This window comes from Solanum dulcamara, chromosome 10 (genome assembly GCF_947179165.1).
Source record: "Solanum dulcamara chromosome 10, daSolDulc1.2, whole genome shotgun sequence".
Lineage (NCBI taxonomy): Eukaryota > Viridiplantae > Streptophyta > Magnoliopsida > Solanales > Solanaceae > Solanum > Solanum dulcamara.
In genome coordinates this window covers 70,219,872-70,239,228 of record NC_077246.1, presented here as the reverse complement: position 1 = coordinate 70,239,228, position 19,357 = coordinate 70,219,872, and the positions used below count along the sequence as shown (strand labels likewise).

At 34.5% G+C, this 19,357-nt stretch overlaps 1 protein-coding gene across 1 annotated transcript; it reads left to right on the top strand.

Annotated features, from left to right (window-relative positions):
* Positions 1–2,290: 2,290 nt before the first annotated feature.
* LOC129904945 (serine/threonine protein phosphatase 2A regulatory subunit B''beta-like) lies at positions 2,291–18,644 on the top strand. The gene is made up of 13 exons (XM_055980354.1): positions 2,291–2,776; positions 6,941–7,183; positions 7,275–7,380; positions 11,114–11,213; positions 11,599–11,704; positions 11,994–12,084; positions 13,343–13,484; positions 14,146–14,293; positions 14,424–14,533; positions 16,221–16,377; positions 17,030–17,155; positions 17,238–17,402; positions 18,111–18,644. The coding sequence occupies exons 1-12, from the start codon at positions 2,627–2,629 to the stop codon at positions 17,376–17,378; spliced, it is 1,620 nt and encodes a 539-aa protein (XP_055836329.1). The 5' UTR covers positions 2,291–2,626; the 3' UTR covers positions 17,379–17,402; positions 18,111–18,644.
* The last annotated feature ends 713 nt before the right edge of the window (positions 18,645–19,357 follow it).

Here is a 19,357-nt window from a genome sequence, read left to right as displayed (position 1 = left end):
TTAAAATATAATGCAATAATTAATTTATTAATAAATGGATTAAAAAAATGCAATAAATGTATTAATAGTAATACCGAATTACCATTCAATCAGGAATCTAGTTTTAATTTATAAATTAATTGGTTGTATTTTATTAAGTAATTAAATAACAATATATTTTTTCATAAATATAATGTTTTATAAATGGCGAGATATATCAATCCTCGATTTTCTCCATTTAGTTGGACACTATTTTAATTGTTATCAATCTCCTAATTAATATCCTAATTAATAGTATCAATCTCTTGTTTTAGTTTCTCTTTCCTCCTTCTTTCTACAACACTTTTTTTTTTTTTTTGAAAATTAATATCATTTTTTGAAAATCGGATGAGTGACACTCCAACATCTTTTCCTTTTTTCCCCCTTCTCTGTGATTTCTTTGTTCTCCACTTGGATATTCCTCTTCTTGGGTGTAATCTTCAGAGGAGTTGAATTCTCAGAAGAACCGTTGAAATTGTGTTGAACACGGATGTTTTGAAATGAAATGAAAACTATTTTGAATGAAGTTGAAGAGAGAATGTGAAGTAGAAAGAGAAAGAGAAACTGAAAAATCGTAATAATCTCTCTCCACATAATTATCTCTTATTAAAGATAAAAATCAGAATGTAACAATTTCTCTCCACATAATTATCTCTTATTAATTATGTTCTAAATAAATATATTAAAAAAATTAATTTAAATTAATTTTAAATAAATACAAATATGTTAAGACGTGTAAATAAAATGTTATAAATGATAAATACTTAAAACTACATTTAAAACTTGTAATATTGATTATTTTTCCTTGATTGTTTATACCGGTTACTATTCCATTTTTGAAATTAACATATTTAACTTGCTACAAAAAATTGTTTGAAAAAAAATTATACAACAACAACTCACAGAATTTAAACTTTTTAGAGAAAAAAAATCAAGTCACATATTCACAATAATAAAAATTTCGAAAAAAACAAAAAAACTATTTTAGTATACCCTATGAATCTCAACCAATTAGTTTTTATTGTAACGTCACACTCTCACAAAACTATATTTGTATTTGGTCCCCTTTACTAGTATGTGTTGTCTATATTAAATTATGAAATATACCATGCATTTTTTTTGTTACAATATAATTATAAGAAAAAGAAGAAACATATTTATGTGAACTTAATATTTTATAATTCAAAATAAGGTGTTACTTATTAAAGAAATATGTTTTTATTGGTGAAATTTTGAAGTAAAAAATTAGTCCATAATTTAGTTGACTCATATGATATTTGCAAGCTGTTATTTTCTAAAGGGGATAAGTCATAATATTATTAATGGACCAAAGATTATTTAATTGTAGTGAACTTAAATCTTCTCGAAGAGAATAAGAGATCCGTGCCTCAATTTGCATAATTTTTTTTTCTTTTGATTAGATGTTATTAAAAATGAATTACACAGAATATATTATATTTATATATGTTTTAAAGCAATACTATGATAAATCTGTTTCGTAAGAAATTGTCACAATGTATTATGAATGTATTAAATTGTGCGATAAATATACTATTCATGAATAAAACTTGTATTATATGTGTTTCATAAATTATTCTCTGTAGACTGTAATATGTATTAAAACTGTATTATATATGTATTATAAGTATTCAGTAAAAAATATATTATTGCTATAAATAATAAATATTTTCTTAATATAGCATATCTATGTAAGTTTCTCAAAAAAGATATGCGATCACAATATAGGACATTGTAATTGCACCTTTATGCGAGCTGACTAACATCATTTATCCCAAAATTGTAATGTAACACTTAAAAGGATGATACAATAATAAGTATACAAAACTTAAGTTTATGATTCAACTAAAGAGATGATGATTGCGAGCGAGTTAAATTATATGTTTTTTTTCTCAACCGATTTTGCATCGCTAGTGACGGTAAAGGTTCTCAACAAGAAATTTCGATAGTAACTGTTAAATTTGACAGAGATTAAGCGTGAGATTTGGATTAAAAATATGCTGGTACATACTAACTAAATTTGGATGAGTGTTTTCTTTTTGGTCTGATTTTTTTAATTTGATGGATTTAAATTAATGACATGACACATTTCATTGACGATTTGGATCACGACAATAATATTGATGAATCCCAGCTTTTAACGAATGACAGAAAAGAATGTTTTCCAAAAGTTTGATATTTTTGTTCACATGCTAGTCACATGATCAATATACAAATTATATTTTGGAGTCACCTTTGGGTGCTACAAAATCTCCTCTTTTTTTTCTTCTCCTCTTTTTTTCCCTTCACACAAATACTTAGCTTCCAGGGTTTCGTTTTTTCTCCTCTGTAAATTCTCTCCTCTCCGATCTCCCTATCTCTCATTGAATTTTCAATCCATCTTAGAGTTTCGCGAACTTCCGATCCGTTTGCATTTTTTTTGTTTTTTTGGTTGTTTGGTGACGGAACCCTAATTTTTTAAGGATTTGGAAGATTTCATGCGATGCGAAGAGCAATTGTGGTTCGTTTAGGTGTTTGAAGATCTTGCGGTTTTGGTTTGGTTGGGTTCGATTTGATTTTTTTGAAAAAAAAAGAGGTATAGCGATTCGCGATGGATGTGGATTTTAATGGTGATGTAGCGAGTTTGGATGCCGAGCTTTTGCAGTTACCTGAGGTGTCTCCTTTGGCTATTAAAACTAATCCTTTTGTTGCCGAGAAGCTATTTGATCAATGGCTTTCGCTTCCTGATACTGCTGCTTTGGTAATTTCCTCATTTCTAATTTCGCTACGTTTTTAAATTTTTTGTTGTTGTAGTAGTAGGATTTAGCTGTCAAAATTTCAATTTGGATTTGTTTGTGGGCAGGTAGATATATTTCGGAATGTGTTAACTACTGCGTGGGAGTACTTACTGTTTCATAGGGTGCCACTGGTTTGGTGGTGTGTTGTATAAGGAAAAAGAACTGATCTTGGTGTAATAATCTGCACTACTAATGAAATGTTTGGCATCCAGTATAAGTGTCACTTTCAAAACTTTACAGTTAGATTTATTTCAAAATGTGTTCACCCATACTGTGTGGGAGTCCTTACTGTTTCATAGGTTACCATTGGTTTGTTGGTGTGCTGTATAAGGAAAAAACTAATCTTGATGTAATACTCTGCACTACTAATGAAATGCTTGACATCCAGTATAAACTATGCGTAAGTGTCACTTTCAAAACTTATGGTGGAATCTATATGTTATTTTATGTGGGAGAAAATACGTTAAGAATAGATGTATTTGCAATACAAGGATAAGAGTACATGAAATGTCTAAAAATACCCTTAAAACTAATTATTGAGTTTTCTATTGCAATCTCACATAACAATATGTGTGTTATTATCCTAGTTGAGGGTGATAACACTAGGTGATTAGTCTTGGGGGTAGATTACCTGGTAGTTGTGCTAGTGGAAGGTATCATGTATCAGGTAGAATAGTTGGGGGGTGCGCAAACTGGTCTAGACACCACAACATTTATCAAAAACATAGCTGTCTTCAAACATGGTAAACTTCACATTAAAATCCGGATGAACTAACCAATCATTAGTTTATTATATTTGGCGGCCTTTTGGCATATCCTTTTATTTTTCTTGAAACCATTTTTATCATTTTACATAAGAGGGTTCTCTTATGCTATGAATATGCATTAAGGTGACTGATCTCGGTGGATTTATTGGGTTGTTTCCACTTTCATAGTTCAATTATATGCCGAATTCTGTGGGTAACATCTTTTAATAACTAGTGTAAATGACCTGGCTCACCAATTGGTACTGCAAAAGAGCGTCACTTCTTTAAGAACATTACCTACTATACAATTGTCTAGCTATGCTCAGAAAACCATGGTAGCAATCTATGAATTCTATTCACGTATAAACTCAGAGAATTGCTCTCAGAGATGGGACTCCTACATGTGGCATTATCTTTACTCCAAAATAGGGATTGGACAGTTTGTCTTAGTATCAACTATCAAGATAATTGGAAGTGATCAAATCATGGAATCTTCAGCCATTAAGAACTTTCAGTCTGGTCGATGAAGCTGTTGGGAACAGAAGGTTTCTTTGGTTAAAAAACCTTAGTCCTTTTTCTAAAGACTACAAATATGTAAGAAGGAGCAGTGTTCCGATAAGTTCAGAGATGCTTCCTTATTCTTTGACCACTTAAGCTAGTGACAGATTCTTTCAGAGTCCGTCAAATTACCAATTGGGTTCCAAAGAGATTAAGGAACTGCCAAGCTGGAGAGTGGAGAGTAATGCAGGAACAAATGGTTTATGGGCTTGGTGGACTTCTCATGCACCACTGCAAGTGATTACCACCTTTCCTGCAGGTTTTGGATGGCAATCCAACCAAAGCATACCACTTATAGTGGAGCTTTATCCTGATAAAAAAATTACCCTGATCTAAAAAAGCTTTTAGTGGACCTTTACTTTTCTTCAACATTCTCTTGATAGTTACTTTTCCACCAATTTTGTGGTAAGGTAAATAATTTTACTAACAATTGTGGGGCCTCATATACAAGCCATATACTCAAAAAAAAGGAGAACCTACACCATAATATGGTTCTCAACAAAAGAGGTCCAATCCTCTATACATAGGGACCTCGAAAGAACACAAAATCAGGATGGTTTAATCATGCTGAACATGGACCTTCAAATGCATTAATGACACAGAGGATAAAACCAAAGAAAATCGTTCCAGATGTTTGGTTAATGTACTGTGTAAATTCCAAATGCATAAGCAAGTAGGTTAGAAGGGGAGCCTTGGAGTAACTGGTAAAGTTGCTGCCATGTGACCAGGAGGTCACGGGTTCAAGCCTTGGAAACAGCCTCTGGCAGAAATGCAAGGCAAGGCTGCGTACAATAGACCCTTGTGGTCAGGCCCTTCCCCAGACCCCGCGCATAGCGGGAGCTTTAGTGCACCGGGCTGCCTTTTTTTTATTATAAGCAAATAGGTTATATGTGATGATTGAAGGTGTTAAACTGCAATGAGATAGGCTTCAAATCACTTATAGATGAATTGTCTCGAAAAACCACTCTTGTCAAAGGCTCGCTTAACCCTGACGAGGCACAAAACATGTTGAATTCTTCGCCTTGCGTCATGGACACTTTAGTTTCATCATCAAGGCTATAAGTCATACTTTTCCTTGCCAATGAGTGTAATCATGAAGAGGCGACACTACTTTTCCTTGCCAATTATGTTTAAGCTTAGTTTTGTTGGAACACTTATATTAGGTCCTATGTTTGTCCAAAGTCGTTTTAGCATATGAGGAAAGGTCTGGATGTCTGTGTAGGTACAAAGGTGATTTAGCGAACTTCTAGTTTTGTAGAACCTCTAACCTATCTTAAAAGACATTATTGAGTGTTGGAATGAATTGGGCTCATATACAACAGAACATATATAGGGTTTCTTATTGTCGACCCTGAATAGTTTGGGATTGAGATGTCGTTTATTTATTTATTTGGTGAACTATAGAATTTTGATACGCCAATCATCTACCTACTAGTATGGAAGGTTTACCAAGAAAAACATATACAATTTTATTGCCCGACTTGTTAGACAAGTAGACCTTTGGATAAAATTATGTTCTTAAAAAATCAAATTGCTTACCTAGGACTCGTTGATAGAGCTCGTTCCAATTTTCCTTATCAAAAAATGTTCGTCAAAACTTAGTTTGAAATACCCTAATAGTAGAAACTTAAATTATTGCTCATATTCTCATAAGGGAAGAAAGTAGTACATCGTTATCAAAAGCATTCAAAAAACATGGTTGTAAACAATAACATTATGAAATTGAAGATCTCTACCTTCTTTATTCACTTGCATCACTTGCACGAGCATTATCAAAGGTATCTAACGATTTGGGAATGTTGTGTTAGAAGCTTCTTTAGGATGCACAAAGTTCTGGGAGAGTGAACACGAGAAATTATGTATGTGGATTGGGGGTTGAAATTATCTCTCTTGTTGGCAGAAGATTCTATTGGCAAGTTAAATGACTTTTGTCCTCTGATAGTTTCATGGATAATTTGAGTTTTTTTCTGCGGTGAAATCCTCAATAATGGAAATAGTTCCTGCCTATATTCTAGCCAAAGAATTGATATAAAAGGGGAGGAAACTGTTAATCTCTGTTACTAATCATTTTAAAGACTGAAGGATTGACTCACTGACAGCTCAATAGCTCATCATAGTGGGTTGCTATGTCTTTTTCAGTTCTGGTCTTGGGGACTATTCAGAATGTTCCAATTCGCTTCATCACAAAAGAATTGGAATTTGCTCGTTGTACTGGTAGTTTTCAGCATGTTTACTAATCCTCTGGATTAACAAAAAATGAACGAAGGTCCTTCAAAGTGTTCAAATCCTATAGTTGTTCGAGTAGACGTCTTGGCCTGAAGCCCCAGTTGCAGTTCCTTTGCTTAAAGAGTCTAATAGCTGATATTTTATGAAATACAAATTTCGTGTGGTTAGAGATTAATTATTTTCTGGAAGCAACATCATTTAATATTCTTAAAGTCATTTATATTTCTGAAGATAATCAATTTAATAATTATTTGGAAGAAACACTGCATTTATTCATGTATTTAATAGATTTGTAGACAGAAAATGTACACTGTTAAACAGATAGCTGATATAGCGATCGTCAATGGTTTCCACCTCTTAGGGTTGTACGAAATTGTTACTTTTCCAACATTAGTTACTTTGTATTTAGAGGGTACAATATTATAAATATATAGGTATAGAGAGGTACTTTATCAGTGACTTGCTTATCTCATCATAATGATATGCATAGTGCTTTTACCAAAACCATGTCTGGTGCATTTTATTCCTTTTCTCATTTTGTTATTTGTTGATTACTATGTATTGGTAACAGAAAATATTTATTTTCTCCACATGCAGGTGAAATCTTTGCTTAAGAATGCCAAAGGTGGCGGTCCATTGAATGCGTCTACCACATCTTCTGGGACAAATGTTGCTGCAACTAATTCTTTGCCGTCCATGTTTCCTGCTGGAAGTACACCTCCACTTTCTCCAAGAAGTTCATCTGGTTCACCTCGAATCTCAAAGCACAGGGCTGGACCCTCTTCATTAGGGTCTCCTTTGAAATTAATTAATGAGCCAGCAAAAGAACTGATACCCCAGGTTTGGAATACCTAATTCTGAGTGGTTCTTTTATTTGCAAGCTGTTGAGATTGTAGTTGTGATGTTTTCTCGAAAATGCTTATGATGGCAGTTTTACTTTCAAAATGGCCGCCCCCCTCCAAATGAATTGAAGGAACGCTGCTTGTTTAGGATAAACCAGTTCTTTTATGGTCACACGGATGGACTACAAATGAACGGTAAGTTGTACTTTATGAATTGATTTCTATGAAGGCTTTTGAGATGATTATGGATCTGTTAGAGACCTTTGATTTGAGACCTCTTGTTCTAGATTAAATCCACTTTAACTGTTTTCTTTTGCAAAAAAAAAAAGGGTGGGGCGGGTTGATCTGTGATGAGATTTCATTCACTAAACGACACCAACTAATTGCTAGTTCAATACAAAATTGCTAAAAATGACCTGTCTCCCTTTTAACTGAAGTTCATCATAGTATATAGTGCTTTGAGTTTCAAACCATGTAGTGCTTCAATTCTTCCTTCAGAGAAGCTGTGAATCCTTTCTTCCCCTACCACCCACAAGATACACATTTTTATTCCAGAAGTCTCTAATGGACCGCCACCTTTGATATTCTTAAGCCAAAATTTCACCTGCATTTGGAGAAAATAATTACTTCCTGTTTCCAATCCATTGAGCTCAACAATAATGAAATAAGAGAAGGAATAAAATGCATTAGGCATGGTTTTGGACTGGTACAAGGTTATATAAAGCACTATGCATAGATTATGATGGGATAAACAAGTCACCAATCAAGTACCTCTGTATACCCATATATTTATAATACTTTACCCTCTAAATACAAATTAACTTAAGTTGGAAAAAAGTAAAAACATGTATCTTATTGTTGGTATGAAAAAAAAAGTATCCTTCCATTTGAGCATGTTAGGGCATCTTTCAATGTTCTAGTCATTACCCACTAAACTCCAAACAGGTTTAGAAATATGTTTCGAGTTCGCCTGACTTCAGTGTCTTGCAGAAAATTTTGTTCCTCAACCTCATACATGTAACATCTATCCCAGTCGATCTGTGGCATGTTGACTGCATTGCAATCCAGCCAAAGCAGTGTATTCTAAAGATTCCCCCGAGGAAACTTAGAGATGTCGATTATGTTATCCATAATATGTGGAATTATTGACATCGATTCGTTATGTATGGCAATGAGATACCATTGATACAAAGCCAATTCCAGTAGACTTATTGGAGGGTCCCATTGGCGTGCATCCATGGGAATTGAACCCACCAATTCGCTAACTATGAGTTGCGTGCTGGCATACCCGATAGTCTCCAATGTGGGAATGTCCAGTGCCAAAGTGTGCCACCTTTAGAGATGCATTGCTCCTCTTAGCCCATTTTTGTTTTGCTACAGTCAAGTTTGACAATATGTTGTGGCATGACCTCAGAGTAAAACTGCCCGTATTCTCTACTTTCCCGTACAGTGAGTCTCATTAAAAGTTAGCTCCTACAGTTTTTCCAAGTTGAACCTATCTGTCCACTCTCTAGCACTGGTAGTTTTTGTCCCAGCTATTATTTGTTTTATACTGAGCTGTGATGGCATCAGCTGGCAAAAGTCATGAGAATCACAAAGAATATCATTTACTTTAGATAGCAATTGTTATGTTAGTCAGGAGAACAATAAAGAATTTTCTGATTACCTATCACAATATTTTTTTATAAAAACAATTAGGCCATAAATAAAATCCCTGAGAATTAGGAACCTTATTCATGTAGACAAAAACTCTATTCAGGAGCCCTCTAGTATTTTGTTTACAAAACCAATCCGATAAGCATTTCCTTTCTCGCTTTTTCTGTTTTACCTATTGTTTCACGTTTAGTTATCGCATAATTTTTCTCTGGATGCTATGCTATGCTTTCCATGTTATTGCTATGAGTTAGTTTCTATGTCCTATTTACTGCGGTATTCGCCTTTTCAACTGCTTTGTTATGTGTTATCTGAGTCGAGGGTCTTTCAGAAACCTCTTTATCTCCCCGAGGTAGGGGTAAAGTCTGCGAACACTCTACCGTCCTCCGACCCCACTTGTGGGAATACACCTGGTATGTTATTGTTGTCACTTTAACTTTTTCAGGTCTTTCATATAGATTATTCTTTATCAACTTTTTGATTTCATTGGAACCTTCACATTTGAGTGGCATCTCATTCAAGTTAGTCCCTTGGAAGAGTATTATTTTTGGGTTAAAGACTGCCATGTGGAAGCACTGCATTGGAATAATTGCTGCATTTTTATTGGAATTTTTGGAACTATGTACAACTTAAGGGCAAATTGTTCAATGCTGAAATTTTCAATATTGTTCATGTTAGAATAGGAATTAGGTATATATACAATCCTATGTAGAATAGGAATATAAATAGTAATAGAAATAGAAATAGTAAATAGTATCATACTTGGTAAATTATTGTATTGTAGTGTACTAGTTGGAGAAGGAGTCTAATGTAGTGTCTATAAATAGGATTTCTGTGTAATAATGTAGATACACAAATTCAATAATATTCTTCTCCAATATTTCTCACATGGTATCAGAGCCTCTACAATCTTGGTAGAGAATCAAAGAGCTTCTGTTGTCGGTGGACGGTTATTACTCATATATGTCACCCATCTGGCCAATGGTTATGTTAACAAAAGTAGGACCAATGATATATGTATGAATCTCATATTCAAGCGAAGAAAACTCAATCAGACAGGTCACTATGCATCAATTTCTAGTGACTTTCTTGGGTTCTTTTGTGTCAACCCCATATCCGTCTGTTTTTGTGTAGCATCGTGCCATCTTTCCGGTGACTACTTTCTTATATTCAATTTGCGTAGCACCGTGCATCTTTCCGGTGCCAACTTTCTCATAATTTATTTGTGTAGAACTATGCCATCTTTCAGGTGACTACTTTCTCATATCCAATTTGTGTAGCACCGTGTCATTTTTTCGGTGACTACTTTCTTGTTTGTGTAGGGTCGTGCCATCATTCCGACCCTATTCATATAATTTAATTTCCTAGTTTGTGATCATTTTCAGCCATCAAATCTAATACTCTGACACATGAGTATGTTTCGACCCGTTTTTTCGTGACTTTTATGTTTAATGTCGACTCGTGCATTGATTTCAAGACGATCCATATATTTTATACCAAATTTTGAGCACTTTCCGGCGATCGCTGCACCTTGAAGAAGTCTACATGGAGCAACCATCTAGTTTTGTTGCTCAAGGTGAGTCTGGTAGCCTTATGTCGATTGTGTAAGTCATTCTATGGTCTGAAACAGTCTTCTCAAGCTTGGTTTGAGAAGTTCAACACTGCAATTCAAGAATTTATCACTCTGTGTTTTATCGACATTATGCATCAAATTCAATATTTCATGAGAAGACCAAGCACATTGAAATTGACTGGCATTATGCATCAAATCCAGTATTTCATGATAAGACTGAGCACATTGAGATTGACTGTCAATTTTGTGAAGTCGAGTGATCAACTTACAGATATCTCACCAAGCCCCTCATTGGTCCTCATATTAATTACATATGTAACAAGCTAGATACATATGACTTGTATGCACTAGCTTGAGGGGGAGTGTTAGAGTAGGAATATGTATATACAATCCTACATAGAATAGGAATATAAATAGTAATAGAAATAGAAATAGTAAATAGTATCATACTTCGTAAAGGATTGTATTGTAGTGTCCTAGTTGGAGAAGGAGTCTAATGTAGTGTCTATAAATAGGATTTCTGTGTAATAATGTAGATACACAAATTCAATAATATTCTTCTCCAATATTTCTCACAGTTCATAATTTACAAGTGTTGGTGTCATGTTGTTGGAATGAAGTCACCTGATTAAAGAGCCCTTTGTTTATTTGTTGTGCATTTGAATTGTAACTTAACACTATTTATTTTTCATTGGTTGTTAGAGTTTAAACCAATTACAAAGGAAATATGCAAGCTGCCATCGTTCTTCTCTGCAGTCCTTTTTAAGAAGATTGATGTTGACAGCACTGGCGTCATAACCAGGTACATGTTTCTGTCTTTTTAAGTATCCGGATGATTCATTTACTTTCCGATACATCCCAAATCGGAAGTCCCAAATTCGAAGTGCAATCCAAAATCCAACTTAAATCCGAGATTCAATCCATAATCGTACAATTCAAACAAAAATCTCAAAAAATTGCATTTTGGTTCAGATTTCTATTTTTCCCAAACTATGCCCACCTGAATCACCTTCGTGGTGTGTTATATTCGAAATGAACATTTAAGAGGCAGAAAGAAAATCCATGAAATGAAACCAAATGTAGGAGAGTTACATGTATTGTGTCTGAGGCATTTTTTAATTGATGTCAAATATTTCTGAAGCGCTTGAGGAGTGAGTCGAAATGCAATTTACTTCACATGACTGCAGGGATGCCTTTGTTGATTATTGGATACACGGCAACATGTTGACAAAAGATATAGCAACTCAAATGTACACAATCTTGAAGCAACCAGACCTTAAATACCTTGTGCAGGTACTTTCTCTAGTTCCTGCTGATGTTTAAGTTTCTTTCTGAATCATTCGCACTGTATCCAGTGTTGTAATTCAAAAGATAATAAAATTTTTGGTTTGATTTATGATTCTGTTTACACAATTGTTTAAGGAGCACTAAGGTTTTGTGGATTCCTAAATTATCCTCTTCTTTTGAAATTAAATGATGAGGATTCATATAGCCGACCCCTACTTATTTGGGACTAAGGCGTAGTTGTTTGGAAAACAAATTGTCCTCTTCTTTCCAATGAATTCTATCAACTGGATTGCAGGATGACTTCAAACCCATTCTTCGGGAACTTTTGGCAACACATCCAGGGTTGGAGTTCTTACAGAGCACACCTGAATTTCAAGAGCGTTATGGTACCTTCTCAGTCTCACATGCTGCATTGATTCAATATGATTCACTTCACTCATAAGATGCAGGTGGACTTTTTGGGCTTCAGAATGTTAATGTCTTCAAATGTTTATAACTACTGTTAGAAGTTCTCAATGGAGGTTCTGATCAATTTATTTCTTGAGAGGACTATTATGTTTAACACAAAGCATCTTTTCTACCCCCCTCACCCCCTCAAAAAAAGAAGAAAAATATGCTGTTGCTTAATTAATTCTCGAGGTTGACTTTTTTGGGATCGGGAACTAGATCATTGGAACTTGAATTGAGTGAATGTGTACTAACACTTATTGGATGTAAAGAAGGTGATGAAGGACATAAGGGTTCCCTTTTTTTATTTATAAAATTTTATAAAGTTGGTGTATGGTCCATCTTAGAGCCTGTTTGGATTGGCTTTTGTCTTATGAGTTATAAGCCAAAAGCCATAAGTTAGGATTTCTAACTTATGATTTTTGTCTTATTTTTTTTATTTTGGCTTTAAAATAAGTGCTTATAAGCGCTTTTTAACATTACCCAAACACTTCAAAATTGTTTAGAAGCTATTTTGGCTTAAAAGCACCTAAAATAAGCCAATCCAAACGGGCACTTACATGCATCTCGACTATTTCACTGGTAACAACTACCTCTCACCCGCATAAGAACCAAGTAACTTTGTCTACCAAGCTTGGGTAAGTAGGAAGAAATCAACTAGTGTTTTTTACCTCAATTTAGATTTGTACACTGGTCTTCGATGATATTGGAGAACAAGGGGTGGGTCTTGACTACCAGCCTCCAGCACTGATAAACTGCTTTTGACAGATCCATTTGTACTCTCTTGTTTCCTAAATGTTTCTATGTGTGTTCGATATTGTTTCTGTTGCCTCCATCTTTTATGTCATCTGTTGCTTACATCATAAATGAACTTTTGAGATGGGTAGCAATTACAACACGTTTGACTTGCTTGTACCGGAAAAACTGTTTCTTGTCAAAGACCTTTTTAGAAGATCTTTACGAGAATTCCTTTTCTATATAAGTATTCTATAACATCCCCTGTTTTAATGTTTTTATTTAAGTCCTTGGGGATTTTCATTACTTGCTCCCATTAAAGGAATCATCTTCCAGTTAAATTTAGCTAATTTGTTCTGCCTTCACTTTTCTGTCTTTTCTATTTTTTGGATAACTCTGCCTTCATTTTTCTTTCTGGCAGCAGCCTATTTTCTCATCAGTTAACTTTGTTGCATTTGCCAGCTGAAACTGTAGTATACAGAATATTTTATTACATGAATCGATCGGGTAATGGCCGTCTTACCCTCAGGGAGCTGAGACGTTCTGACCTTATTACTGCAATGCAACATGCGGATGAAGAAGATGACATTAACAAGGTCCTAAGGTAATACTTGCTTATAAAATGGACACAAAATGAATGCTAAATTTATTTGTGAGAAGTTTAAGAGATTCAGTTCTTTTACATCATTTGATATCATTTATTCAATATTATTTCACCATGTATTTTTTTTAGATGATGTAATTATTCAAATCTCTTTTCCGTTTAGTTTAATTACAAGCATATTTGTGAGACACTGATTGTAGGAAATCATACTCCATAGGATGTGTGAAAAACAGATATATGCCACTAAAATTGCAAAATTCTTTTTGCCACCCAAGTCTTGGTCTAGTGGTAAGACTTAAAGAGTGTAGTTCGTAATGTGTGGGTTAAGAGTGCACTACACGGGTTCGGTTGTTCCATAGACAAAAGTCGGGCATTTAATTGTGGAAGGTAGATGGCGCCGATCATTATCCGTCAAGTTTCGAGCCATGCGCCATCAGCACATGAAAATTTGTCGGTTGTTAAAAAGATCAAACACTAGTTTGAAAAGTGGGCGCTTGAAAACTACATAAACTATGTTTTTGCAGATTTCTTTAAAATATTGGATTTTTGCGGCAGCTGAGGCAGATATTAAATACATTCATATTTCTTCTAGAGTTTGATGTAGTTAATCTAGCTTGACATCTTCTATATTAAGTTCTTGAGCACTTTATTTTTGCTACAGGTACTTCTCCTATGAACATTTTTACGTGATATATTGCAAGTTTTGGGAGCTTGACACCGATCATGATTTTCTCATTGATAAAGAGAACCTCATTCGTTATGGAAATCACGCCCTTACATACAGGATTGTTGATAGAATATTTTCTCAGGTTCGAGTGTTTCATGTACTGTTTGTTGTTTGCAGTTTTATCTTGCCTGTTTTGAGTTTATAACTCTTGTATTCGTAAGAATGCTTGCTCATCACTTCATAAGAAGTTCTATGATTTAATTTGCTATTAGGTTCCAAGGAAGTTCACCAGTAAAGTTGAAGGGAAGATGGGCTACGAAGATTTTGTTTACTTTATATTGTCAGAGGAGGATAAATCATCAGAGCCTAGTCTTGAATACTGGTCAGTTTCTGAATTGACATCCAACTTTCTTGCAATCTTAGTGTGACTCAAGAGTTTGGTTTCTGCTGAGTAGAGATCACCCTTCCCAATAAATATTAGTGACTGACGTTGGTTGTGGATTACTTCTGTATTGTGCTCACTAATTCATTGAATGTGAAAGACAAGAGAAGAGATGATGGTGGAATGTTTCGTAAAAAAGATATTTCTCTGGAATATACAATTGTCCGTCATTTGGTTTTCGGAGATACCTGAAAGCGTTAGATAATGGATGCATTAATTATTAGTTCCTAACCATATATGTTTGAGTAACTTAGATATCATAGTTCATAAGGATTCATATGAGTTCCTTGCAAAATGCCTACTAATAGGCGCTATTGTTTGGTTATCAAGATTTTGAGATGCATGGAATAATTCTTATAGGGTGCAAGATCGAATTATGATTGAAGCACCTTTGGAACCGAATTGTTATAAGTTTGCAGATGATAATCCAAGCAATTTTTAACACTCCATCCATCCCAATTTATGAGGCATACGTTCCCTTTCTCGTCCCTTTAAAAAAGAATGTCATACATATTTGGAAGCAATTTAACTTTGAAATTTCCATTTTACCCCTAATGAGATGATTTATAGCTGCACAAATGTCTAATGTTTATTTTAGATCACAAGTTTCAAAAGTCTTCTTTCTTATACACCATGCTCAATAAAACACCACTTCATAAACTGGGACAGAGGTAGTATCTTAACCCCCCACCCCCAACCTACCACCACCCCTACAACACACACACAAAACAAAAAAACTAGGAAGAGAGGATTTTCATAGAAAATACGAGTGGTGATTTAATTCAGACATGAAACAAAGTTCATCAAAATATTTGCTATAGATAGAATTTAATATCTATAAAAAACAGTTAATTTCCTTATGATGGGATTTTTGCTACTTTCCGGTCCATTAATGTATATACTATCAAAGAAATTAACTACTTTTTATTTCTTTCCCTTCTCAAAGAAAAGGATACTCCCTCCTTCCTATTTTATGTGACGGTGTTTGATTGGGAATAGAGTTGAGAAATTAACAAGGACTTTTGACATGTAAGCCAAATATATCTACAGTACAAAATTGTCTTTCAAATGAGTGGGTATGGGGATCCCATCAAGTAATGTCATCAATGTTAAATTGAAAGTTTAAAGTTAAATTGCTTAGAACAAGAAAGATGCCATTTTTTGGGACACACTAAGAGGGAGTGGTTAATTTTTTGATTGTATGTAAATTAATTATCCGTAAAGTAGCACAAAAAACTTTTGAAGCAGACGATTTGATAACCAAATAGGACTTTCTATATTTTTTTGAAACTGTAACTTAGGAATTTCTATATTTAATTGCACTAAAAGCATTGTTGCAACTCTCCTGTTTGTTTTCTGTTGAGTGTTGGTGAAACAATATGACTTGTTTGAATGCGCTTAGTTAAATTGCTGGTTTTGTGCTGCTGATCTTGGGTATTTCCTTGTATACTTGTTGCAACCATCAGGCAAAAGCTCTTTGATGTGTGTTAGGCTGAGAAGAGTTGTTACAGATTGGTCAATTCACTTCAGAACAGTAGTTTTTGGGAAGTGTATTGTTTTATAATGTATGCACACATACACTGTTGACACTGCTTCTGTTTTGTTTGTCATTTTCTTTCTTGATCAGGTTTAAATGCATAGATATGGATGGAAATGGGGTTATAACTAGGAATGAGATGCAATTCTTTTATGAGGAGCAGTTGCATAGAATGGAATGCATGGCCCAAGAGCCAGTGCTTTTTGAGGATATTTTGTGTCAAATAGTTGACATGATCAGTCCAGAGGTAATTTTGGAACTTTTCACATTTCGCATCTTTCTTACTTATGTCTTTTCCATGTTGTAATTATTGCTCGTTAATCATCTGATCTGTAAGAACACTTGCAATGATCGGACATTTTTAATGCCAAGTTAAATATTGTGAGTAAGATTTGTCTATATAATCCCTTTGGGTGTGGTGAGAGGTTCTTTTAATTGCATTTAGATATGTGTTTTCATTAATGTTTGTTGGGATTAAGTCTCTGTCTTATTATATGTTTTTTAAAATTTGTTTAGAGAATTTGTATGTTAATTCTATTTTTTTTTACACTGGGGATGTTGTTTGTTGTATGTTAATACTAAATGTAGAGAATCTCAAAATCTCTAGTACTACCCTAATTGGTTTTAAAAGACAAATTATTGAGTATTGAAATGAAATGAGGCCCAGATGGAGCAGAATGAATTTTGAGGATTCATATAGCCTACTCCGACTATTCTGAAATGGAGGTGTAGTTATTGTTGCTATTGTTGCCTTGAGATGTATGTTATGACTAACTTGAACTTGTTAGGTTGTTTGACAAGATGTAATCCATGTTTTAAAAAACCTGTAGTTTTAATTTGTATCATCTGCTCTTTTCTCCAAGTACAATAAAGATATAATTCAAGTTTCTTTGTTGCAGAATGAAAGCTATTTTACATTACGTGATTTGAAGGGAAGCAGGCTCTCCGGTAGTGTTTTTAACGTACTTTTTAACCTCAATAAGTTCATGGCCTTTGAAACCCGCGATCCCTTCCTAATTCGTCAGGTAATTGAGAGGCTAATATGTAGTTCTGGTGTTGGTTGGCTGTTGTTACCAATGGTTGACATGAGTTTCATCTTGTTTCCAGGAGCGTGAGAACCCAAATCTGACTGAATGGGACCGCTTCGCACACAGGGAATATATTAGGCTCTCAATGGAGGAAGATGCAGAGGATGCCTCCAATGGAAGTGCAGATGTCTGGGATGAATCACTTGAGGCTCCCTTCTGAGTTCTAGACTTGTGAGATAGAATGGTATGGAGAATGCAGTTACTTAGAATAACCTAAGCCTGCATCTACATACATCGATAGTTCTGCCAACCATTATTTCTTCTCATGCCATGTCTCCGATGACACTATAAAACATTTTCAGTTGTCGATGCATAATACTACTTCTGGAAGAAAGTCTAATACTTGACTAGATTCAACTTCTCTCTGAAAACAGCTAGTGAGACTTTCTTGACAGATGCACAACCGTATCTGTAAGATGCATGTTTGTGGAGTTGCATATAATGTTAAAGCATGCTGTTATAGCAGAAAAATAGATGCTTTTGCTAAATTACTTGAATATAGGAGAAAAATACATACCCCTGACCGAGCATCAATATCAAATCCTGTCAATTACTGAAAATTCATGAAAATTCTGTCAAGTTAATGTGAATTCACTTTTAAAAGAGATTTTAGGTGGCTCAGGATATTATTCACGTTTTCTTGATTTTTCAGTCTACATAAAGTACATCTATTCTTCATGTCACATTCAGGATGCAGTTAGTTTTATGTGGTAGGTAGAATTTTTATGACTTGGCCTCTTCCTGCTTGTAGATTATATTACCACTTTTTCTTATTTGATATGTGAGTTGTAGTTGGAAATGACGACGGTAGACATGATGTGGATATATTGTTTCTCCATTTGTCAAGCAGCCTGACCTCATGCTGTTCTGAAAACCTCTGTTCTTTCTCCAGCCAGGTGTGCCTATAGCAAATCTTGTTTCAAGCTGGCTATTGAGTCACAAAGAGTTAATTTGCACGGAACAGTCAAGTGGGACAAGCTTATCCGTGTGTTTCACCAAGATGTTTTTATGATATAGCCGAGGAGGAAATGTTTGTTTGGTCTGCATAGAGCATGCTCTCATGAAGTATAAGGACATGCTAGTGTTGGAAACTTCTGACTTGAAATATCAAGGGCTTTGCAAGTGCGCCGATTGGTGATAGATGATTAATGAAAAAACTAGATTCCAGTAGTTCAGAACTTCTGTCCGCGCTTGTTCCCTCTTTAGCTGTACGAAGTCCATATTCTTATTTATTTGTTCTAGTGCCGATTTTTGGTGGTTGCAAATACAGTTTTTTCTTGAAGAGGTTTAGTATGGCTAGTCCCACAGTCCATGTGATCAGCTTTTTGTTCCTTTTATTATTCTTTTGTGGATTAGACTTCTTTTAGTGGCATGTGAATGATGGTAGTTCAGTATTGACTGTGTAATGATATGGCTTCTCTATTTATGTCTGCCTTTCCAATCTGATTTTAATGTCAGACTGATGGTATTTGAACAGTTACAGCCTACAGGCCATCAACACATCTGCATCAAGATTCATATGGTGACCATCAGGACAAAACAACAAAGCATATTTATGTATTACTATAGTAAAACCGGAAACAACCTCCCTACCCCACAAAGACATGGGTAAAGTTTGCATACATCTAATTCTCCCCGACTCCACTTGTGAGTTACCTTGTACCCTCCTCAGACTTCACTTGTGAGTATATTGGCATTGGGGGTATGTTGTTCTATAGTAAAATCGGCATCATAAAGAAATATTCCGTACAAAGAAGAGTGAGGAGAGATTATGTTTTGAAGCTTGCAAACTAAGTTTAAGCTTAACCTTTATCACAAATCAAGAGGTAAACTAGGTTAATGTTGGCTAACATATATATCAATAAGCTAATAACATAGAAGAAAAGATCATAGCATAATCAATAACTAATATTCCCACCATTTGAAATTTATGTAATACTATTTGACCGAAGCACAAAATTTATGAATGAAAAGAAAACTTTTAAAATTTGCAATTTAATGAAAGTTTTTAGACATCTTCGTGATAATAAATCATCTGGTTGGAGTAAGCTAAGAATTTTAAAGCTAATTTATTTGTAAATATAGAAAGGCATACTAACAAACTAAAAAGATAAGTGTGGTAGATAAATTGAGACAAAT